This window comes from Erinaceus europaeus, chromosome 23, assembly GCF_950295315.1.
Source record: "Erinaceus europaeus chromosome 23, mEriEur2.1, whole genome shotgun sequence".
Taxonomy (NCBI): Eukaryota; Metazoa; Chordata; class Mammalia; order Eulipotyphla; family Erinaceidae; genus Erinaceus; species Erinaceus europaeus.
In genome coordinates, this window is record NC_080184.1 from 3622513 (window position 1) to 3644352 (window position 21840).

Here is a 21840-nt window from a genome sequence, read left to right on the forward strand (position 1 = left end):
TTTTGTTGCCCTTGTTGTTGTAGCCTCGTTGTGGTTATTATTATTACCATTGTTGATGTTGTTCATTGTTGGATAGGACAGAGAGAAATGGAGAGAGGAGGGGAATACAGAGAGGGGGAGAGAAAGACAGACACCTGCAGACCTGCTTCACCGCCTGTGAAGCGACTCCCCTGCAGGTGGGGAGCCGGGGGCTCGAACTGGGATCCTTACGCCAGTCCTTGCGCTTTGCACCACCTATGCTTAACCCGCTGCACTACCGCCTGACCCCCATAAATAAAGATTTTTTAAAAAGACAAAAGCAGGACAGAGAGAAAGGGGAGCGTTTATTATTCTGGGAAAGAGGGGGGGAGGGGTTGCCGGTAGAGGAGAGGCCTTTGGGGGCTTGGGGGTTCAGGGCAGGGCTATGTTCTCCAGTTTCTGATCCAAGGTCTTGAGGTCGTCCAAGAAGCGGTTGGGGGTGAGGATGTGTGAAGACCCTGAGCAGGAATGAGAGTTCAGGAGATGCAGGGGCGAGGCGGGGGGAGGGTCCCCCAGCACCCCCAAACCCTAGCCCCCCATCCTGGTACCCCATTCTCCATCCCAGCCAGCCAGGGCTACCTCCCCGCTTTCTGGGGAGACAGCGGGCTCCTCTTGTGTCGAGAGCTCAGGGGTGTCGCCCCTCAGCCATGGCGGGAGCACCCCAGCCCCGCACCCCACACACACACCTTGGCCACTCACCGATCAGCACCTCCCACTTGCCCTCGGTGGCCCTGGTGACCTCGTAGGCCGCCCGCATCTCAGACATGGCGACACCCCCCAGGATGAAGACAATAAGCCGCGGCCCCGCCCGCGTCTCTATTCCCGCCTTGTTCTTGTGCCAGTGGCCAAAGCGGGCGCTGCGGGGTCACAGGGGTGCCGGCGGTTTGTGGGGGTGGGCGGGGGGTGGGGGTAGGCGGTCACCTTGGGTCGGGAGCCAGGCTTTGGGGGGGTCCCGCCTGCCCTCACCTGACAGCCGCCTGGGAGCTGGATGAGGGGGCCGGGTCAGACACAAAAGGCCACTGTCTGCGATCCAGACGGTCGTCTGTGGCATCCTGGGGTGGGGAGGATGGGAGGAGGGGGGGGTCAGGAGAGGTGGGGACACCCCTGGGGATGGGGTATGAGCCCTTGGGGATCAGATGTCTCTGCATCTCTGCACCCCAGAACTTGGGGACTTCAGTCTTTGGGATCCCAGGAATGTGGAACCCCAGACCTTGGGGCCTAAGAGGCTAGAACCCCCAGAACTTGGGGACTAGAGTTTGTGAAGAAAAAAAAGCAAACCCAGACCCTGAGGACTCAGGCATATGTACGCCAACCCCCTTGGGGACCAGAAATGTGGACCCTCAGAACTTGGAGATCCCAGGCTTTGGGATCCCAGGAATGTGGAACTCCAGGACATGGGGCCCAAGAGTGTGGGCCCATAACTCAAGGACCCTCAGACCTTCAAAATCCAGTGTGTGGAACCCCAGAACTTGGGGATCCCCCCAGATCTTAGGAGCAAGGAGTATGGACCCCAGGCCCCTTGGAGACTCAAGACTGTGGGCCTCCAGAACTCAGGGACCTCCAGGCTTTGGGAACCTAAGAATGTGAACCCCAGAATTTGGGACTCTTGGACCCTCAACCAGAAGTGTGAACTCCCAGATTTGGGAATAGGAGTAGGGAGGCTCAGAATGTGGGGACCCAGGAATGTATCCTCCCCCAAGCTCTCGGGGATGCCAGAAGTCTAGACCCCCAGGTCCCTAGAGGACACAGACGTCTGAACCCTCAGCCCTTGGCAACTTTGACATCGGATTCAGGCCTGTGGGAAGAAGAAGCGAAGATCCAGGTGGGAATCGGTGGTCAGGGACCCCTGGTCTGGTCCTTGGGGGGGGGAGGGTTGGGGGGCTACGGAGTAGGGAGCCACTGAGTCAAGAAGGGATGAGGTTCTCCCTTGAGGGCCCTTCAGATCTGAATTTGGGGGATTGCTCGCCCTGTCCCCCAAGATCAGATGTAAGGGGCATGCATGCCCAGAAATGAACACTTCCCATTAAGCCTGGAGGGAAACAGGTGCCAACTGGATCTGGGCAGGACATGGGGGAGGGGAGGCAAGGTTTCCAGGAGGGGAGATCAGACCCAGCACCCCCACTTCCAGGTGCTACCCCCCAATCCCCGCCCCACTGACACCTCTATCACGTCCTTGATGAGTGGGGTCCAGCGGGACAACTGATACGTGGGTTCTGTCCGCTGCCTCCTTTCCAGCCGGCTCGAGGTCCCGGAGCCCTAAAGGTTGGGGTTCAGAGATGGGGGGGTGGGGGGACATGGGGGAGAAGGAGGCAGGTCACAGGGTTGGGGGCTGCTCTGGCTGAGGGTGGGGCACGGGTGTGTGGAGAAGTCGGGGGAAATGGAACAGAAACCCAGAGACAAGAGACAGACAGAGAGAGAGGAGACTAAGCAGAGGAAACCGTTAGGGGGTGATTTGGGGGTGCCCTGGGTGGAAGTGGCCACCCCATCACGGGAGACAGCAGTGAACCCCAAGATTCTAGACTCACACACCACCACTGCCGCCCCCCACCACACACACACACACCAGCTTCTCACTTCCTTGCCAAGCCTTCAAATGATTTATTAATTAATGAGAGAAAGAGAGAGGGGGGGGGGAAAGAAAGGGAGAGAGAGAGAAGCAGAGCCTCCCTCTGGCACATGCAATGCTGGGGATCGAACTCGGAACTTGCTGCCTGACAGTCCAACGTTTATCCCCCTGCGTCCCCTCCTAGGCCACCCCGTCAAGTCGGCTTGCTCCACGCTACTCCAGTAAGAGCTTGCCACCCCCCACAACAACAACAACAGCACGCGGTGTAGCCCAGAGCTAGCCATACACCCCTGATGCCCAGCCCCCCCAGCCTGCACCCCTGCACCCCACACCCAGCGTACCCCGAGGTTGGTCACGGTGCCCCCCAAGAGTTCCAGGTTGCGGACGAGGCCGCTGTGGGCCTGCACGTTGGCGTGTTGGATGAGTTTGGCCAGGTTCTCCTCGCTCACACCTGGGGGGCAGGTGGGGTTCACCTGGGGTGGGGTCAGGGGCACCTGGGGACCCCTAGGTTAAGGAGGAAGAGGGCTGGGGACCCCATGGAGTGTTGTCACGTGGTTTGGGGGGCGTGGGGGTGCCCCAGGGAGGTTGGGGGCAAACCTGAAGCAGGGAGGGGGGAAAGGTCTCAGATAGGGGGAAGTCCCAGTGGATGAGGTGTCTGTATCTATGGGGGGGTTCCCCCGGGACTGGCCGCACCCCCAGCCCCCACCGTTCCGTAGCAGGATGTAAAGCAGAAGGACCCGGATCTTGTCGTAGGCGGGCACAGCAGCGTCCAGGAGAACTGGGACTATCAGCTTCATGGCGTCTTTGAGCTTCTCGCCCTCAGCGTCAGAGCCCATGGCCAGGTCCTGCGGGTGGGGGGAGGTTGGGGGCGGGGGAGTGTCCCGGTGGGGGGAAGGCCCTGGCCAGGCCTCTGGGGGCTGCTCCTCGGTCTCAAGGCAGGCCCCGCCCTCGCAGGGACCCCGCCCAGCAGACCTGCCAGTCAGGAGGCCCCACCCCTCACACACAGGCCCCGCCTCCATGCTGGGGGAGGAGGGCTGATCTTCCCAGCCCCTAACCCCTATGCTGGAGGAAAATGTCTTTGCAGGCCCCGCCCCTTTATAAGGCCCCGCCCCCAGGGTGGGATTTGCCTCTAGAGGCCACGCCCTTTCCACAGGCCACGCCCCTAGAAGGGAGGTGGTCTACCTCTGCAAGCTCCGCCCCCAGGGTGAGGTCTACCCCTGCACGCCAGGACCCTAGGCAGGGGGGATGTCTACCTCTGTAGGCCACGCCCCTTGTACAGACCAAGCCCCTAGGCTGGGGGGGTCTACCTCTATAGGCCATGCCCCTCAAACAGGCCCCACCCTCAGGCTTGAGTCTACCCCTACAGGACCCGCCCCCTTGCGTAGGCTCAACCCCTAGGCTGAGACCTGCCTCTGCAGGCCCCGCCCCTTACTCAGACCACACCCCCACCACGAGGCCCCGCCCCAGCCCTGGACTCCTCCTCCACAGACCCCGCCCCCAGGGGTCTGAAGCCTGGTCTGCCCCTTGGGCCCCGCCCTCGTGTGGCCCCGCCCCTAGTCCTGCTCTAGTCCTCCACAGACCCAGCTCTTCGCAACGCCCCGCCCCTCGCACAAGCCCCTCCCCCAGCCCCCCCCCCCCCCCCCCGCTTCTCCACAGGCTCCGCCCCATCCCATCCGCTCCCCACCTGCTCCACTCCGCACAGCTTCTCCACAGTGCCCTTGAAACGCTTCATGCAGTCATCTGCTAAGTGCAGGTGCGTGGAATACTGCAGGGGAAGGCGGGGGTGGGAATTGGGGTGGGGTGGGTGTCAGAAAGTAAATCAAGGCACTGATGGGGGGGACAGGAGGGGGGCTCCCCTACCCCCCCAACACCACCACCTGTCATCCTCACTTTGTTCAATTCCTTTTGGTACTGTGGCATCTTTTTCAAGATGTGGGACAGGTCTTTGATGTTGGCCTGGGGCGGGGCAGGGGGGAGGGGAGGCCAAGGCAGGGAGTCAGGGAACGCCTCGGCCTTGGGACATGCCTTCCCCCCCACAAATCAGGGGACAAGGGGGGCTTTACCTTGTCGGTGGTCAGCCGCTTGCTCTCACAGAAGGTCTTCAGAAGGTCCGTGACCTTCCTGGGGGTGGTGGGGGGCGGGTAGGAGTGAGGCTGGGGGAAGTGGGGAGGGGGCCGGTGCCGAATTTGGGGGGGTGAGGTGGGCTTGGGGGATTGGTCGTGGTGGTAAAAGCCAGAGAGTGCCTGGCCCACGAGAGGGGGGAGACCCATTGGAGGGTTTGCTCACCCAGGGCCCAAGAATGGGGTTCCCAGCCCACCTTGGAAGAGGAGGAGGGGCCTGGGGACATAGGGGGGTGGGGGGTGGGGTTGGGGGGAACACCCCCATACTCACTTGGACACATCGGCAATGTGCATATGTCGCAGTTCCATCCACAACTCATCGTCTTCGTCCAGAAGAACCGCCTTCTCCCGGGACTCGCTCAACCCTGTGGTTTCGTACCTGGGGGGGGGCAGAGAAATAGGGGTTTAGGGCCCAGAGAGAGGCTGGGGGGGCAAGCTTGGGGGGGCATGTGCTCTTCTCAATACCCATGAAGTCACAGGCCAACATGGGGAGGACCCCACAGGGAAACTAGGGGGCTAGGGTGGGGGTTGGTCAGGGCCCTGGGGAAGGATTGAGGGGGTCACGGAACAGGTTTGGGGGTACATCCTACTTGGGGTAGGTTTGGGGGGGTATGTGTTCTTCTCAATACCCAGGAAATCACAGGCCAACATGGGGAGGACCCCACAGGGAAACTGGGGGGCTAGGGTGGGTGTCAGGGCCCTGGGGAAGGATTGAGGGGGTAACGGGACAGGTTTGGGGATACGCCCACTTGTATGTGTCCTGTCATATGCCCAGCAGGTCTTAGGCCAACCTGCGGTTGCCACAGGGAAACAAGGGAGGTCAGGGCTCTGAACTGGGGTGGCTGGGGGCAGGTTTGGGGGAGGGGAGGGGAGGGGAGGGGAGGGTTCACCCACTTATATGTGTCCTGCTCGATGCCCAGAAGGTCGTAAGCCATGGCTTGGAAGGTGAGTTCGTGCAGAAGCGGGGATACGGGGTCGGCTGCCCGGTCCATGATGAGCAGCTGTGAGCGAGTTTTTTCCGGACCCTGGAGGAGATGAAAGACTGAGCGCTGGTACTCTCACTCGGACTGCGCCCGTCTGCCCCCCTGGCGCGCCCCGCTCACCTCGCCCAGACTGGGGGTGTCTGCCTTGAAGGCGTTCAGTTTGGCCAGCACGGCGTGGGCCAGCTGGGCCGTGTCTTCCGCGCCCCTGAGAATTGGGGGGGGGGGTGCAGGCATGGAGTTGGGGAGGGATGGGCAGTCCCAGATGGGAATTGGAGGTGGGACAGTCAGTGGGGCTGGGGGAGGTGGGGTCCGGAAAGGGGTTCTGGATTGGCTGGAGACCCGGATGTGGGGGGTGGGGGGCTCGAAGTTGGTGCAGGTTGGGGGGGGTCCCTCACTTGTGGTAGCGGATGGCGGGGTACTCCTGCAGGGTGGCGCAGAGGGTGGCGATCTGCTGGGCCAGGACCTCGAGCTGTCGCGACCTATCCTCCGCCCGGAAGGGGCAGTAGAGGTTGTAGGTGCTGTGGGGGGCGTCCAGGGAGAACACCTGGGGGAGGGGGGGTGTTGAAAGGGTTCTGGGACCAAGAGGAGAAAAGCCACGCGGAGCCTGCTCTCTTTCGCTCCCTGCGGTCAGCCGTGGGACAAGATTCCAGACCCTCTAAAGGATATACTTTTGTTTTCTTTTTTAAATGATGTCTATTTATTTATTTATTTATTGGCTAGAGACAGCCAGAAATTGAAAGGGAAGAGCTAGAGAGACACCTGCAGCCCTGCTTCACCACTCTTGAAACTTCCACCTTGCGGATGGGGACCAGGGGCTTGAACCTGGGTCCTTGTGCACAGTGCTACAGGTGCGCTCAACCAGGTGCGCCACCACCTGATCCCTGTTAAAGATTTTATTTAGGGGGAGTGGGGCGGTGGCGCAGCGGGTTAAGCGCACATGGCACAAAGCGCAAGGACCGGCGTAAGGATCCCGGTTCGAGCCCCCGGCTTCCCACCTGCGGGGGAGTCGCTTCCCAGGCGGTGAAGCAGGTCTGCAGGTGTCTATCTTTCTCTCCCCCTCTCTGTCTTCCCCTCCTCTCTCCATTTCTCTCTGTCCTATCCAACAACGACAACAACAATAATAACTACAACAATAAAATAACAAGGGCAACAAAAGAAAATAAATATTAAAAAAAAAAAGCTAAAGATTTTATGTAAGAAAAAGAGAGAAACAGGACGTTTCTCTGACACATCAGACACGAGGGACCAAACTTGGGACCTCACGCTTCAAAGTCCAAAGCTTTATCCAATGTGCCACCTCCCAGGTGCGCTCTCTCTCCCTCTCTCTCTCCCTCTCTCTCCCCCTCTCTCTCTCCCTCTCTCTCTCCCTCTCTCTCTTTCTAGTATATTATTTATTCATGAAGAATGATAGGCAAAGAGAGAAAAAACCAGATATCATTCTGGTCCATGTGCTGCTAGGGATTGAATTCAGGAACTCATGCTTCAGAGTCCAACACTTTAACCACTGCACTTCTTGTCTGTCTCTCACGATTTATTTAGGAGAGAGATAAAGAGAATCAGAGCATCCCTCTGGTACATGCAATGCCAGGAATCAAACTAGGGACCTTATACTTAAAGAGTACCAATGTTCCCCCCTCCTGGGACACATTCCCTCCTTTGAAAAAAAATGTTCTTTTAATTCCGTAAGAGAGAGAAACAGGGAGACAGGCGGCAGCATAGCGGGTTAAGCGCACGTGGCGCAAAGCGCAAGGACCGGCGTAAGGATCCCGGTTCGAGCCCCCGGCTCCCCACCTGCAGGGGCGTCGCTCCACAGGCAGTGAAGCAGGTCTGCAGGTGTCTGTCTTTCTCTCCCCCTCTCTGTCTTCCCCTCCTCTCTCCATTTCTCACAGGCGGTGAAGCAGGTCTGCAGGTGTCTGTCTCTCTCTCCCCCTCTCTGTCTTCCCCTCCTCTCTGTCCTATCCAGCAACGACGACATCAATAACAACACTAATAACTACAACAATAACAAAAATAAAGACAAGGGCAAAAACAAAGGAAAATAAATATAAATATAAAAGAGAGAGAAACAGAGCTTTGCAGTGAACAGAACTGAACTTATGCTTGCAAGCCCTCGACTCTTGACACTGCCCCGCACCCCCTCCCAGGCCACCTGTGGGGGGTCACCATGGACACGCCAGTCAGTTCCTGAGTGGTCCTAGAACCTCAGTGCTAGTAGACCCTAGCATAAAGGCGGGGTCTTCAAGGAGAGACCCCAGCCTAGGGGTGGAGCTTGTTTGAGGGGCGTGGCCTGCATGAAGGGCGTGACCTTCAGGGGTAGATTCCAGACTAGGGGTGGGGTCTGTTTGAGGGGCGTAGCCTGCATAGGCAGATCCCCCCCAGCCTATAGGCATGGCCTGAATGAAGGGCGTGGCTTGCAGGGGTAGACCCTAGCCTATGGGCAGGGCCTGTTTGAGATCTGGGCAGGGTTCTGCTAAAAAAAAAAAAAAAATCTGACAAGACATACAAGTAAATCACAATTTACAATGAAATCTTTTATTTAATGAAATATATATATATATATATATATATATATTGCCTCCAGGGTTATTGCTGGGGCTTGGTGCCTGTACTAGGAATTCACTGGCCTGAAGGGTGTTTTTTCCATCGCTATTGTTGTTGGATAGGACAGAGAAATCGAGAGAGGAGAGGGAGAGAAAGATAGACACCTGCAGACCTGCTTCACCGCTTGTGAAACAACTCGGTCCCCCTCCCCCCACCACACACACACAGGTGGTGAGCTGGGGGCTCGAACCAGGAATCTTTGGGCAGATCCTTGTGCTTCGTACTATGTGTGCTTAACCCAGTACGCTACCACCAGCCCCTAGAACTATTTCTGAGAATGTGACACATAGCGGTTATCACTTTTATTAAAACAAGATAGTATGAGTGGTCGGGCCTATGTTGTATAGAAGGTTTTAAAGGCTGGAAAGTGACACCATGGTTTGAACATGGGACTTGAAAATATCAGGTCCTCAGCTCAGTCCTTGGCATTGCATGTTCCATGGTGATGTTTTTATTCATATTCTCTCTCTCTCTTTCTCTCTCTCTCTCTCCCTCCCTCTCTCTATCTGTCCTCTTTTATTTTTTACCAGAGCACTGCTCAGCTCCGGCTTACGGTGGTGCGGGAGCTTGAACCTGGGACTTTGGAGAGCCGTGACCTGCAGTCTAGGGGCATGGCTTGTTATAGGGGCGTGGCCTTGTAATGGGCGTGGCCTGTGGAGATAATCCCGTCGAGGGGCGGGGCCTGTTTGAGAGGCGTGACCTGCAGGAGTAGACTCCAGCCTAGGGGCGTGTCCTCTTTTAGGGGTGTGGCCTATAGGAATAATACCCCCCTCCCGCCTTGGGGCGGAGCCTGAAGGGTACACCCCCAGCCTGGGGGCGGGGCCTCACCTGGGGCGGAGCCTGTAGAGACCACTCAGGTAGACCCTCCCCCCCAGCATGGAGGCAGGCGGGACCAGACCTGACCTGGGGGTGGGGGGCTTACCTGGGCCTCGTAGGGGAGGAAGGCGAGATGAATCTCTTTCAAGGTTTTGATGACTTTGGCCAAACGAGAGCGACCCAGCTCGCTGAACAGAGGTTCGGGGCAGGCTGGGGGGGACGGGGGGAGGGGGTGGAGGCGGGGAATGACCACTAAAGCCAAACAGCCCTCCCACCCTGTCACCCAGAGAGACCCCCACGATTCTTCTCCCTCACCCCCACCCCCCTAGAAAAAAATGAATGAATGAATGAATGAATGAGACACCCGCAGGAGTCCCTGATTCTCTCCCTTACTGTCCGTGAAGAAGACATGGGCTGCTTTGTAAGTGTAAGTCGGGGTCCCCCGGAAATCTGCGATCAGCGCCTGCACGGACTTGGGGGTCGGGGGCGAGGAGGGCAAGCAAGTGAGTCTCCCGTCCCGGCTTTGCACCCCCAGTCTCCAGATCGCCGCCCCCCTCACCCCCAAAAATCCAAATCCAAACACAATCACCTTCTCCGTAGGACTTAGCAGATATATGGCTTCCAGGCTGGGGATGGGTTCCCGGCGCTTGTTAATGTCCTCGACAACTGGGGGGTGGGGGTGGGGGGTCGTTACGGAAGATGGGGTACATGGGGGTGGGGTGGGGGAGCTGCCGCCTCAAGGGGCCGCTGACTATCAAAGGATCCCACATTTCGGGGGGTGGGGGGGAACCATGTAGATGGGGATCCCAAGCCCCTCCACTCACTAGTGATGCCCTCGGCCAGGATGTCCGACATCTTGCAGCAGGAGGAGAGGATCCGCATGCTGGGATGGTCCATGATCAACACCTGGGCAGACAGACGGACAATGGATGGATGGATGGATGGATGGATGGATGGATGGATGGATGGATGATGGATGGATGGATGGGGGTGGGGGACAAAGGAGAGACCACAGCTGTCTCCTCCACCAGGGAGGGCCGAGAGCATATTTCCCTTCCCTTATCCCTGTGGACCCATAGCTTGAGGGAAAAGAAAGCTGGGGGGGAGGTGAGGATGGGGTCATATATATTCAGAGTGGGGGGGGTCCTCCCCATGGGACTGTAGTGGGGAGGGTCTCCGGGATCTCACACATATCCTCAGTACACCCGAGGCAACTTTCTCTTCTTCCGTAGCTCAGATGAAGAGATAAAGAGAGAGAAGTTGCCTCTGGAGTTTCCCCTGGTGCCTGGGGACGCTCCCATGGGGCACCGGGGCTCGAGGGCCTTGGCAGGCAAGAACATGGATTGGGATAAGGCGATCAGTCTCTGATCCTACCTTCCATTCTCCGTCTTTTTTGACGCTCCGGATGACCCCACTCAGAATCTCTGCAGGGAAGGGAGAGGGCCACGGTGGGCTCAGGATGGAGGGAGTGGTGTGTGTGTGTGGGGGTGAGACTGGCCTCACTGCACCCCTGAAGTTTTCCAGGTGGCTACTATCATTTTGCTCCCCCAACCCTATCCCTATCCTTTAAGGTAGCTCCTGGGTCACCCCATTATACAGATAGGGAAACTGAGGCTCAAAAAGACACATGACTTTTTTTTTTTTTTTTGCTTCAAGGGTTGTTGCTAGGGCTCGGTGCCTGCGCTACAAATCCACTGTTCCTGGAGGCCATCATTCCCATTTTGTTGCCCTTGTTGTTGTTGTTATTATTGTTATTGTTGCCATTGCTGTTGTTGTTATCTAGGACAGAGAGAAATGGAGAGAGGAGGGGAAGACAGAGTGGGGGAGAGAAAGACAGACACCTGCAGACCTGCTTCACCGATTGTGAAGCGACTCCCCTGCAGGTGAGGAGCCGGGGGCTTGAACCAGGATCCTTACTCCAGTCCTTGCGCTTCGTACTATGTGCACTTAACCCTGTGTGCCACCACCCCAGCCCCCGACACGTGGCTAACCTAAGGAGCCTCAGCGCCAAAATGACAAGGGGACATAAGTCACACCAGATAAACACACTTTTAGGTACACAAAAACCCGGGACAGATGAGTGGCCCGGGAGGTGGTGCGATGGATAAAGCATTGGACTCTCAAGCCTGAGGTCCTGAGTTCAATCCCCAGCATCACATGTGCCAGAGGGAGGCTGTGCTTCTCTCTCTCTCTCCTCAATAAATCAATCTTTAAAATAAAAAGGGGGGCAGGCAGTAGAGCATCGGGTTAAGCGCAGGTGGCGCAAAGCACAAGGACCGGCATAAGGATCCGGGTTCGAGCCCCTGGCTCTTCCCAGGCGGTGGAGCAGGTCTGCAGGTGTCTGTCTTTCTCTCCCCCTCTCTATCGTCCCCTTCTTTTCCCATTTCTCTCTGTCCTATCCAACAACGACATCAATAACAACAACAATAACTACAACAACAAGGGCAACAAAAAGGAAAATAAAAATAAAAAAGGAAAAAATAAATAAAAAATTTTATTTTTTTAAAAAAATTAAATTAGGGCAACAAAAGGTAATAAATACTTTTTTAAATAATAAAATTAAATTTAAAAAGGGGAGCAGGCGATAGCGCAGCGGGTTAAGCGCACGTGGCACAAAGCGCAAGGTCCAGCGTAAGGATCCCGGTTCGAGCCCCCGGCTCCCCACCTGCAGGGGAGTCACAGGCGGTGAAGCAGGTCTGCAGGTGTCTGTCTTTCTCTCCCCCTCTCTGTCTTCCCCTCCTCTCTCCATTTCTCTCTGTCCTATCCAACAACAGCAGCAGCAATAACAATAACAACAAGGGCAACAAAAGGGAAAAAATAGCCTCCAGGAGCAGTGGATTCATGGTTCAGGCACTGAGCCCCAGCAACAACCCTGGAGGCAAAAGAAAGAAAGAAAGAAAGAAAGAAAGAAAGAAAGAAAGAAAGGGAAAGGAAGAAAGAGAAAAAAGGCAGGGAGAGTGGGTAGTGGTGTACCAAGTAGAGCACAAGTCAGCATGCTCAAGGACCCAGGTTCAAGACCTCTGGTCCCCACCTGCAGGGGACGCTTCACGAGTGGTGAAGGGGGGTGGGAGGTGTCTGTTTCTTTCTCCCTCTCTACCTCCCCCTCCCTCCTCTAGACTTCTGTCTCTACCCAACAAATAAACACATACATTTATACATACATATAAACATACAGACAGACAGACATAAATTTAAGTGGAGAAGGCAGCCCAGAAGAGGGCACAGTGGAACCAGCCTTGGACATAAGGTCCTGAGTTCGATTCCCAGCATTGCATGCAGCAGTGGGAGGTTCCGCTTCACTCTCTCATTAATAAATTGATTTTAGGCCAACAAAAGGGAATAAATAAATAAACATTTAAAAAATAATAAATAATAAATTGGTTCTTTTGTCCCCAGCTCCCCACCTGCAGGGGAGTCGCTTCCCAGGCGGTGAAGCAGGTCTGCAGGTGTCTGTCTTTCTCTCCCCCTCTCTATCTTCCCCTCCTCTCTCCATTTCTCTCTGTCCTATCCAACAACAACAACATCAAGAGCAACAACAATAATAACTACAACAACAATGATAAAAACAAGAGCAACCAAAAGGGAAAGAAATGGTCTCCAGGAGCAGTGGATTCATGGTGCAGGCACTGAGCCCCAGCAGTAACCCTGGAGGCAAACAATAAATAAATAAATATAAATGAATAAATTTATTATTGTTATTATTATTATTAAGTGGAGAGTTAGGACCTGTTCGTATCCAAAGTTGGGCCTCCCTTTTCCTACCTCGAATTCTGGGGGTTGCATGCAGAATCCCCCCCTTACTCCACATGGCCCAGGGTCACCCCAGTCCCTCCAGGAATCCCTGCTCTGAGGCTTCCCTGGCCTCAGTTTACCCATCTATCAAATGGGGCTCAGTGTTTTACACACACACACACACACACACACACACACACACACACACACACACACTCCAATCCCTGCCTGTCTCTTGCTAACCCTGGGTGACTGGGGTCGGGGTGGGGTGGTTCCTGTTTTAGATGAAGACTGGCAGAAGGAGGGAGGGAGGGAGGGAGGGAAGAAGAGACGAGGGGGAGTTGGACAGTAGCGCAGCGGGTTAAGTTCAGTGGTGCAGAGCGCAAGACCGGCATAAGGATCCCGGTTCGAGCCCCCGGCTCCCCACCTGCAGGGGAGTCGCTTCCCAGGCGGTGAAGCAGGTCTGCAGGTGTCTGTCTTTCTCTCCCCCTCTCTGTCTTCCCCTCCTCTCTCCATTTCTCTCTGTCCTATCCAACAACGACGACACCAACGATAACTACAACAATAAAACAACAAGGGTAACAAAAGGGAATAAATAAATAAAGATAAACAATTTTCAGCTGAGGTAAAGGTTGTTCATGGCTGTAGAAGGGTCTTAAAAGTTTGCAGGCTGGGAGTCGGGAGGTAGCGCAGCGAGTTAAGCGCAGGTGGCACAAAGAGCAAGGACTGGCATAAGGATCCGGGGTTCGAGCCCCTGGCTCCCCACCTGCAGGGCAGCCGCTTCACAAGTGTTGAAGCAGGTCTGCAGGTGTCTGTCTTTCTCTCCCCGTCTCTGTCTTCCCCTCCTCTCTCTATTTCTCTCTGTCCTATCCAACAACGACGACATCAATAACAATAATAACTACAACAATAAAACAACAAGGGCAACAAAAGGGAATAAAATAAATATGTATTAAAAATAGAAGGGCGGAGGGTAGATAGCATAACGGTTCTGCAAACAGACTCTCATGCCTGAGGCTCTAAAGTCCCAGGTTCAATTCCCCGCACCACTATAAGCCAAAGCTGAACAGTGCTCTGGTTAAAAAAGAAGAAAGGAGAAGAAGAAGAAGAAGAAGGAGAAGAAGGAGGAGGTGGAGGAGGAGGAGGAGAAGAAGGGGGAGGGGGAGAAGAAGGGGGAGGGGGAGGGGTTGTGTGGCCGGCCCCGCCTGCCTGCCAGAGTGTCATGTCCACTCTTATCAGGTTGGCCAGGGCGGAAGGAGCAACCCAGGCCCGGAACTACCCAAAAAAGGATGAGAAGGAAAAGGAGGAGGGAGAGCCAGAGGGGACCCCCCCCCCCCCGCCCACCTCCTCCCCTAAGCAAACACGCAGGGCGGCCTGCGGGCCCAGACCAGGTGAGCAGGTGGGCCTGGACAGGTGGGTCAGGACACGCCCCCGGGGTCTCGGGCCACCCGGGGTGGCGGGTGCCAGCACCCAGCCTGACTCCCATGTGCACCCTGGGAACCCCTCCACCCACCTACCCTGCACCCCACCCCACCCCACCCCCAGGACTCGGCGGGGCTGGGAGATCGGGGATCCCAAGGATCCAGTTGGCATCGTCGGGGGCCCAGGAGTCGCTGTCACCCCAGGCCCGGGTCTCACCCCGCCGCCCCCTACCCCCAGGCCCACCCAAGGGAGCCCAGCTGGACACCCGAGCCCCCGGCCGGCCGCCCCCTGGAGGATCGGTGCCTCCGAGCCCCCAGCAGGGCCCTGCTGGCTGAACCCCCACCCCCAGAATGCAGGCGCCCCCGGCCCCCAGGGCATGCGGATGCCTGATCCCCCCAAAGTGGAGACACTCACTCTCTCCCACCACCGCCTTCAGCCCCGAGGGCGCCATCTTCCCCAGGGGCGCCGCCGCCGCTTCCGGGTTGGGCTCAAGGTGGGGGCGTGGCCAGCGCGTGCGGCCACCTGGGCCACGCCCCCCGCCAGTGCCAGACTACTGGACACGCCCCTTGAAGATATGGACACGCCCCCTTGTGGGGGATGGCTCCTCCTCCTAGGGGGTCTGGCTCCGCCCCCTATCGTGCGGGCCATGCCCCGCCCCTCGTGAGTGCTAACCCCACCCACCTACGTTGTGGCTCCGCCCCCATTGCAATGACCACGCCCCTCCTAGGCATGGTCCCGCCCCCCAGTTGTCTCTGCTGGGAGCAGCTGGGTCACAAGCCCACACAGAAGGAAGTTCAAACACAACCTTCTTAATTCTCTTCCTCCTCCTCCTCCTTCTTTTTCTTCTTCTTTTTCTCCTCCTCCTCCACCTTTTATTTCTTAGCACTTTGTAAAAACACTATTTCTTTTTTTTTTTTAATTTATTGGGGAATTAGTGTTTTACATTCAACAAGTACATGCATAACATTTCCCAGTTTTGCATAGAACAATACAACCCCCACTAGGTCCTCTGTCATCCTTCTTGGATCTGTATTCTTTCCACCCACCCACCCCAGAGTCTTTGACTTTGGTGCAATATAAAAACACTGTTTCTAAAATTATCTTATTTTCATGAGAGATAAGAGTCTGAGGTCCTGCTCAGCTCTGGCTGATGGTCGTGCTGGGGATTGAACCTGAGATCTCAGAACTTCAGGCTGGAGAGACTTTAACAAAATCATGATACTGTCTTTCTTCCCAGCTCTTGTTTTATTCTTTTTATTTTTACTTTATTATTTATTTTTCCTTTTTGTTGCCCTTGTCATTATTGTTGTTGCAGTTATTATTGTGTTGCTATTGTTGCCGTCATTGTTGGATAGGACAGAGAGAAATGGACAGAGGAAGGGAAGACAGAGAGGAGGAGGAGAGAAAGACAGACACCTGCAGACCTGCTTCATCACCTGCGAAGCGACTCCCCTGCAGATGGAGAGGCGGGGGCTCACACCAGGATCCTTACGCTGGCCCTTGCGCTTTGCGCCATGTGAGCCCTTATTTTATTTATTTGTTTATTTATTTATTTATGAGTGACAAGGAGAAAGAGAGTGAGGGAGAGAGAGACCAACCAGAGCCCTGCTCAGCTCTGGCTGACGGTGGTGCTGGGGACTGAACCTGGGACCTCAGAGCCTCACGCAGGAGAGGCTTTTGCAGAGCCATTATGTCCCCAGCCTGTTTAGTATTTTTTATATTTATTTCTTAGATACCGACAGAGCAAAAACAAGAGGGAAAGGATAGACAGACAGAGACAGAGAGTCACCTGCAGCCCTACTCCACCACTCTTGACTTCGCCCTGCAGGTGGGGACCGGGGGCTCGAACCTGGGTCCTTGCTTATTGTGATATGTGCATATTGTGATATCATGATGACTGCACCACTGTCTCCTCCCCTTCCCCCATCTTGTCTTTCTTTTTTTAAAATATTTTATTTATTTTAATGAGAAAGTGTAGATACACAGGGAAAGACACCGTGAGAGAGAAAGAGACCAGTATACTGCTCAGTTCTGGCTTATGGTGGTGCTGGGGATTGAACCTGGGAACCTCAGAGCCTCAGGCTTGAAAGGCTTTGGCAGGGGCCAGGTGGTGGCACACTTGGTTGAGCACACATGTTACTATGCACAGGACCCGGTTTGAGCCTCTGGTCCCCACCTGCAGGGGAAAAGCTTTGTGAGTGGTGAAGCAGGGCTACAGGTGTCTCTCTTTTTCTCTCTCTACCCCCTCCTTAATTTCTAGCTATTTCTATCCAATAAATAAATATAATTAAAATATATATTTTTTTAAAAAAAAAGAAAGGCTTTGGCATAACCATTATGTTATCTCCCATCTTTCTTTTTTAATGTTAAGTCATAGACAGTTGGGGGTGAGACAGAGAGAGAGAGGGAGAGGGAGAGGGAGAGTGAGAGGAAAAGGGAGAGGGGGGAGGGAGAGAGAGAGGTGCAAGCAGATAATCAATCATTCTGGTATATGCCAGAAAAAAGAAAGACAAGGGGCCAGGCGGTGGCACACCTGGCTAAGCGCTCACATTACAGTGCGCAAGGACCCAGGTTCAAGTCCCTGGTCCCCACCTGCAGAGGAAAAGCTTCACAAGTGGTGACGCAGGGCTGCAGGTGTCTTTCTAGACTATTACTATTATTAATTATTATTGTTATTTTACAGAGAAAAAGAGAAAGTGAGAGGAGAGGGGAGACAGGAGGGAAGAGAAACCCCTGCAGCCCGGCTTCACCACTCATCTCCCTTCCTCTCCCAATTTCTGGGTCTTTTTTTTTAAAAAAATTATATTTATTTGTTTTCCCTTTTGTTGCTTTTTTATTGTTGTTGTTGTTATTACTGTTGTTGTTACTGATGTCGTCGTTGTTGGATAGGACAGAGAGACATGGAGAGAGGAGGGGAAGACAGAGAGGGGGAGAGAAAGACAGACACCTGCAGACCTGCTTCACCGCCTGGGAAGCGACTCCCCTGCAAGTGGGGAGCCGGGGGCTCGAACCGGGATCCTTACGCCGCGCTTTGCGCCACCTGCGTTTAATCCAGTGTGCTACCGCCCGACTCCCTCTCTGTCTTTATCCAATAGTAAGTAAATAAAAGATAAATAAATAAAGTGTTTCTTTCTTTCTTCCTTAACATTGGAGACACAGAATCTCTCTCCGCTACATTCAGTGCCAGGGATTGAACTTGGGATCTCGTGTGTTCTTGTTGTTTTTAGCAGAACACTGCTCAGCTCTGGCTGAGGGTGGGCCCAGGAACTGAATGTGGGACCTGGAAGCCTCAGGCATGAAAGGTATTTGCATAGCTGTTCTGCTGTCTCCCTGCTCCCCCCCCACCCCTACACTTTTAAACATTTATTTATAGGGCCAGGGTGGCGGCACCAGGTTTAATCAAACGCCATCACCACCATCAACCAGAGCTGAACAGGGCTTTGGTGTCTGTCTCTGTCTCTCTCTAAAATGAGTACACTAGTTTTCAAAACATTTAATTAATTAATTCATTAATTAAATCACTTGGGAGATAACATAATGGTTCTGCAAAAGACTCTCCTGCCTGAGGCTCTGAGGTCCCAGGTTCAGTCCCCAGCACCACCATCAGTTAGAGCTGAGCAGGGCTCTGGTCAGTGTCTCTCTCTCTCTCTCTCTCAATAAAATGCACAAACTAGTTTTCAAAGTCTTTACTTTGGAGCTGGGTGGTAGCGCAGTGGGTTAAGCGCAGGTGGCGCAAAGCACAAGGATCGGCGTAAGGATCCCGGTTCGAGCCCCCCAGCCCCCACCTGCAGGGGGGTCGCTTCACAGGCGGTGAAGCAGGTCTTCAGGTGTCTGTCTTTCTCTCCCCCTCTCTGTCTTCCCCTCCTCTCTCCATTTCTGTCTGTCCTGTCCAACAACAACGACAATAACTACAATAAAAACAAAGTGCAGGGAGTTGGGCTGTAGCACAGCAGGTTAAGCGCAGGTGGCGCAAAGCACAAGGACCAGCATGAGGATCCCGGTTCGAGCCCTGACTACCCACCTGCAGGGGAGTCGCTTCACAAGCGGTGAAGCAGGTCTGCAGGTGTCTGTCTTTCTCTCCCCCTCTCTGTCTTCCCACCTCTCTCCATTTCTCTCTGTCCTATCCAACAACTACGACAACAATAATAACTACAACAATAAAACAACAAGGGCAACAAAAGGGAATAAATAAATAAAATAAATATTTTTAAAAAAAGCGCAAAGACCAGCATTAAGGATCCCCGGTCGAGCCCCCAGCTCCCCACCTGCATGGGAGTCACTTCACAGACGGTGAAGCAGGTTTACAGGTGTCTATCTTTCTCTCCTCCCTCTCTGTCTTCCCCTCCTCTCTCCATTTCTCTCTGTCCTATCCAACAAAAGCAGGTATGACAACAATAACAATGACAACAGTAACAACTACAACAAGCCCAACAGCAAGGGCAACAAAAAATGGGAAAAATAGCCTCCAGGAGCAGTGGATTCGTAGTGCAGGCACTGAGCCCTAGCAATAATCCTGAAGACAAAAAAAAAATTAATTAACCAATTAACTAAAGGACTGGGGGAGACAGCATAATTATTCTGCAAAAGCCTCTCCTGCCTGAGGCTCTAAAGTCCCAGGTTCAATCCCCAGCACCACCATCAGCCAGAGCTGGACAGGGCTCTGGAGGCTTTGGGTATCTTTCACTCTGTATCGCTCATTAAAATAAATAAAATATATTTAAAGGTTTTATTTATTCATGCAGAAGATAGGCAGAGAGAGAAGAGAGAGAACCAGACATTATCTGGTACATGTGCTGCTGGCGATTGAACTGGGGACTTCATGCCTGAGAGCCCAACGTTTTATCCACTGAGCCACAAATATATATATATATATATATATATATATATATATATATATATTTTTTAAAGGAATAATTTTTTACTTATTATTATTATTTTACTAGAGTATGGTTCAGCTCTGGCTTATAGTGGTGTGGGGAAGATTGAACCTGAGGCTTCAGAGCCTCAGGCACAAGAATCTATTTGCCTAACCATTATGCTATCTGTACCACCAAAGTAAAACAGAAATATTTTCATTTTATTTTTATTAAAGACAATTTTCTGTTTGAAGGAACTCTCCCATGATTCCTCTAGAAAAGCAACAATCTATTATTATTATTATTATTTATTGGGTAGAGACAGCCAGAAATTGAGGGGGGGACCAGGTGGTGTGCACCTGATTAAGAGTACAAATTACAGTGCTCAAGGACCTAGGTTCAAGGACCTGCAGGGGGGAAGCTTCATGAGGGGTGAAGTAGGGCTGCAGGGGTCTCTCCTGTCTCTTTCCCTCTCTGTCTCCTCCTCCCCTCTCAATTCCTGTCTCTATCCAATAATAAATAAATAAACTAAAATAAATTGAGAGGGAAGGGAGAGACAGACAGAGAGACATCTGCAGCCCAGCTTCACCACTCATGAAGCTTCCCCACCCTGCAGGTGGGAACTGGGGGTTCGAACCCAGGTCCTTGCACATTGCAACGTGTGCACTTAACCCAGACCTGGCCCTTAAAACATATGCATGTATTTAAAAAAGAATAAAAGATAAATTCATTCACGAGAGCAAGAGAGAGAAGAAGAACCTCTCTCTGGCACATGCGATGCCGGGGATCGAACTCGGGGCCTCACGCCTGAGAATCCAAGGCTTTCTCCACTGCTCGCCCTCCCAGATCACACAAACTTCCCTTTTCTGGGTGCAGGGAGAAAGTGGGATCTCAGGGCAAAGTAGCCTGGGGGCCCTGGGTGAGGGGCGACTGTGTTGCTGCCAAGTCCCCTGCTCCCCCTCCCCATCTAAACTAAGCCCCCCAAGAACTGCCAGAGCCCGTGGAGAGTTTAGCAGGTGCCCGGAGAACTGGAACCCCGCGCCATCCTCCCCGGGGCCGAAAGGGGGCGCTGTGGGGACAGCCGGCAGGGTCCCTGCTCAGAGCACCTTTGCGTGCAGTCACGTGAGGCAACTGTCCCCGCAGGGGTGCTGGTCACGTGTTCCTGGGGGCACAGTCCACAGACCCTTAAGGGTCACAATGGGGGAATGCCAGGGGACCTCCAGCTTGGGGGTGGGGGGAGGTTGTCACTTTGTGTTGCAGAGGGCACATTCCAGAAGCCCCCAACCCCGTGAGGTCTTGGGGTTAAGGGTTCATTCACACATTCATTCATTTTTTTTTTCCTTTTTTTTTTGCCTCCAGGGTTATTGCTGGGGCTCGGTGCCTGCACTATGAATCCACTGCTTCTGGAGGCTTTTCCCCTTTTGTTGCCCTTGTTGTGGTTATTATTGTTAGTGTTGATGTCGTTAGTTGTTCGACAGAGAGAAATGGAGAGAGGAGGGGAAGACAGAGGGGGAGAGAAAGACAGACACCTGCAGACCTGCTTCACCGCCTGTGAAGCGACTCCCCTGCAGGTGGGGAGCCGGGGGCTGGAACCGGGATCCTGCCGGTCCTTGCGCTTTGCGCCACCTGCGATTAACCTGCTGTGCTACCGCCCGACCCCCCTTGTTGTTTATTGTTGTTATTTGTGTTGTCGTTGTCGGATAGGACAGAGAGAGATGGAGAGAGGAGGGGAAGACAGAGAGGGGAGAGAAAGACAGACACCTGCAGACCTGCTTCACCGCCTGGGAAGCGACTCCCCTGCAGGTGGGGAGCCGGGGGCTCGAACCGGGATCCTTCTGCCAGTCCGTGCACTTTGTGCCACGTGCACTTAACCCACTGCGCTGTCGCCCGACTCCCAGATTAAAAGATTTACGAGAGATGATGGGGGGGAGAGAGGAGGCAATACCAGAGCCATCAGTCTAGCACATGTGATGACAGAGAGAGAGGGAGGGAGAGAGAGAGGGAAAGAAAGAGAGGATGGGCCTGGGCAGTGGTGTGCCCAGTTAAGTGCATAGTACTAAGCTCCAGATCCCCACCTGCAGGATTCGTAGTGCCGGCACCAAGCCCCAGCGATAATCCTGGAAAGAGACAGAGACACACACACACACACACACACACACACTCACACGCAGAGCCCAGCCCTGAAGTTTCCTCTTGGAAACTTGTCTCACCTATTGGTGTTATTTCTCTGAGAGAACACAGACCCACTTGGGGGGCTGGTGGGGGAGGTCAGGGTGGAGGGAGCAGCGGAGGAGGGGGGAGGAGGCCTCAAAGTCTGGGGGTTCAGTTCCCACCCATCAGCTTCTGGAAGATTCTCTGGTGAGAGAGAGAGAGAGAGAGAGAGAGGCTTCCTCCAGTGCGGAGGGGGCTGGGCTCCATCTGGCTGGTTGGGGTAACTGAGGGATTGTGTGTGAGTGTGTGTGTGGCGGGGGTAGAGTCCAGCTTCCGGATGGGGGAAGGGGCTGAGCATTCTGGGGAGCCCTCCCCCCAACCTCCTGCCACCAAATCAATTAATCTGGATGACATTTATGGAGATTAAACCCAGGGCTGGGGGTGGGGGTGGGGGGCTGAGAGCAGATGGGGTGTGAGCCGGGGATTTGGGTTTGGGGCTGGGCAAGGGTACCCCAGCACTCCTTCCTACCCCCCCCCCCACTCCACCTGTTATAAACCCTCTTGGGGTACAGGGG

General features: G+C 54.3%; 1 protein-coding gene across 1 annotated transcript; it reads right to left on the reverse strand.

Moving 5' to 3' along the window:
- Positions 1-304: 304 nt before the first annotated feature.
- On the reverse strand, positions 305-14780 carry STXBP2 (syntaxin binding protein 2). Its single transcript, XM_007532815.3, has 19 exons — positions 14673-14780; positions 10479-10528; positions 9929-10010; positions 9694-9770; positions 9498-9576; positions 9211-9314; positions 6083-6231; positions 5808-5892; positions 5599-5729; positions 4976-5083; positions 4648-4705; positions 4475-4540; positions 4269-4349; positions 3291-3429; positions 2926-3035; positions 2179-2274; positions 985-1070; positions 718-875; positions 305-476 (listed from the first exon to the last, which is right to left on the reverse strand). The coding sequence occupies exons 1-19, from the start codon at positions 14707-14709 to the stop codon at positions 391-393; spliced, it is 1782 nt and encodes a 593-aa protein (XP_007532877.1). The 5' UTR covers positions 14710-14780; the 3' UTR covers positions 305-390.
- Positions 14781-21840: the final 7060 nt, after the last annotated feature.

Bases quoted from the DNA above. Each gene is read 5' to 3' on its own strand.
- STXBP2 (XM_007532815.3), bottom strand. From the start codon at position 14,709: ATGGCGCCCTCGGGGCTGAAGGCGGTGGTGGGAGAGA. The intron at 6,232-9,210 runs GTAAGCCCCCCA...CCCCTCCCCCAG, and splicing joins TCCTCCCCTACGAGGCCCAG to GTGTTCTCCCTGGACGCCCC. The intron at 5,730-5,807 runs GTGAGCGGGGCG...CATCTCCTCCAG, and splicing joins ACACCCCCAGTCTGGGCGAG to GGTCCGGAAAAAACTCGCTC.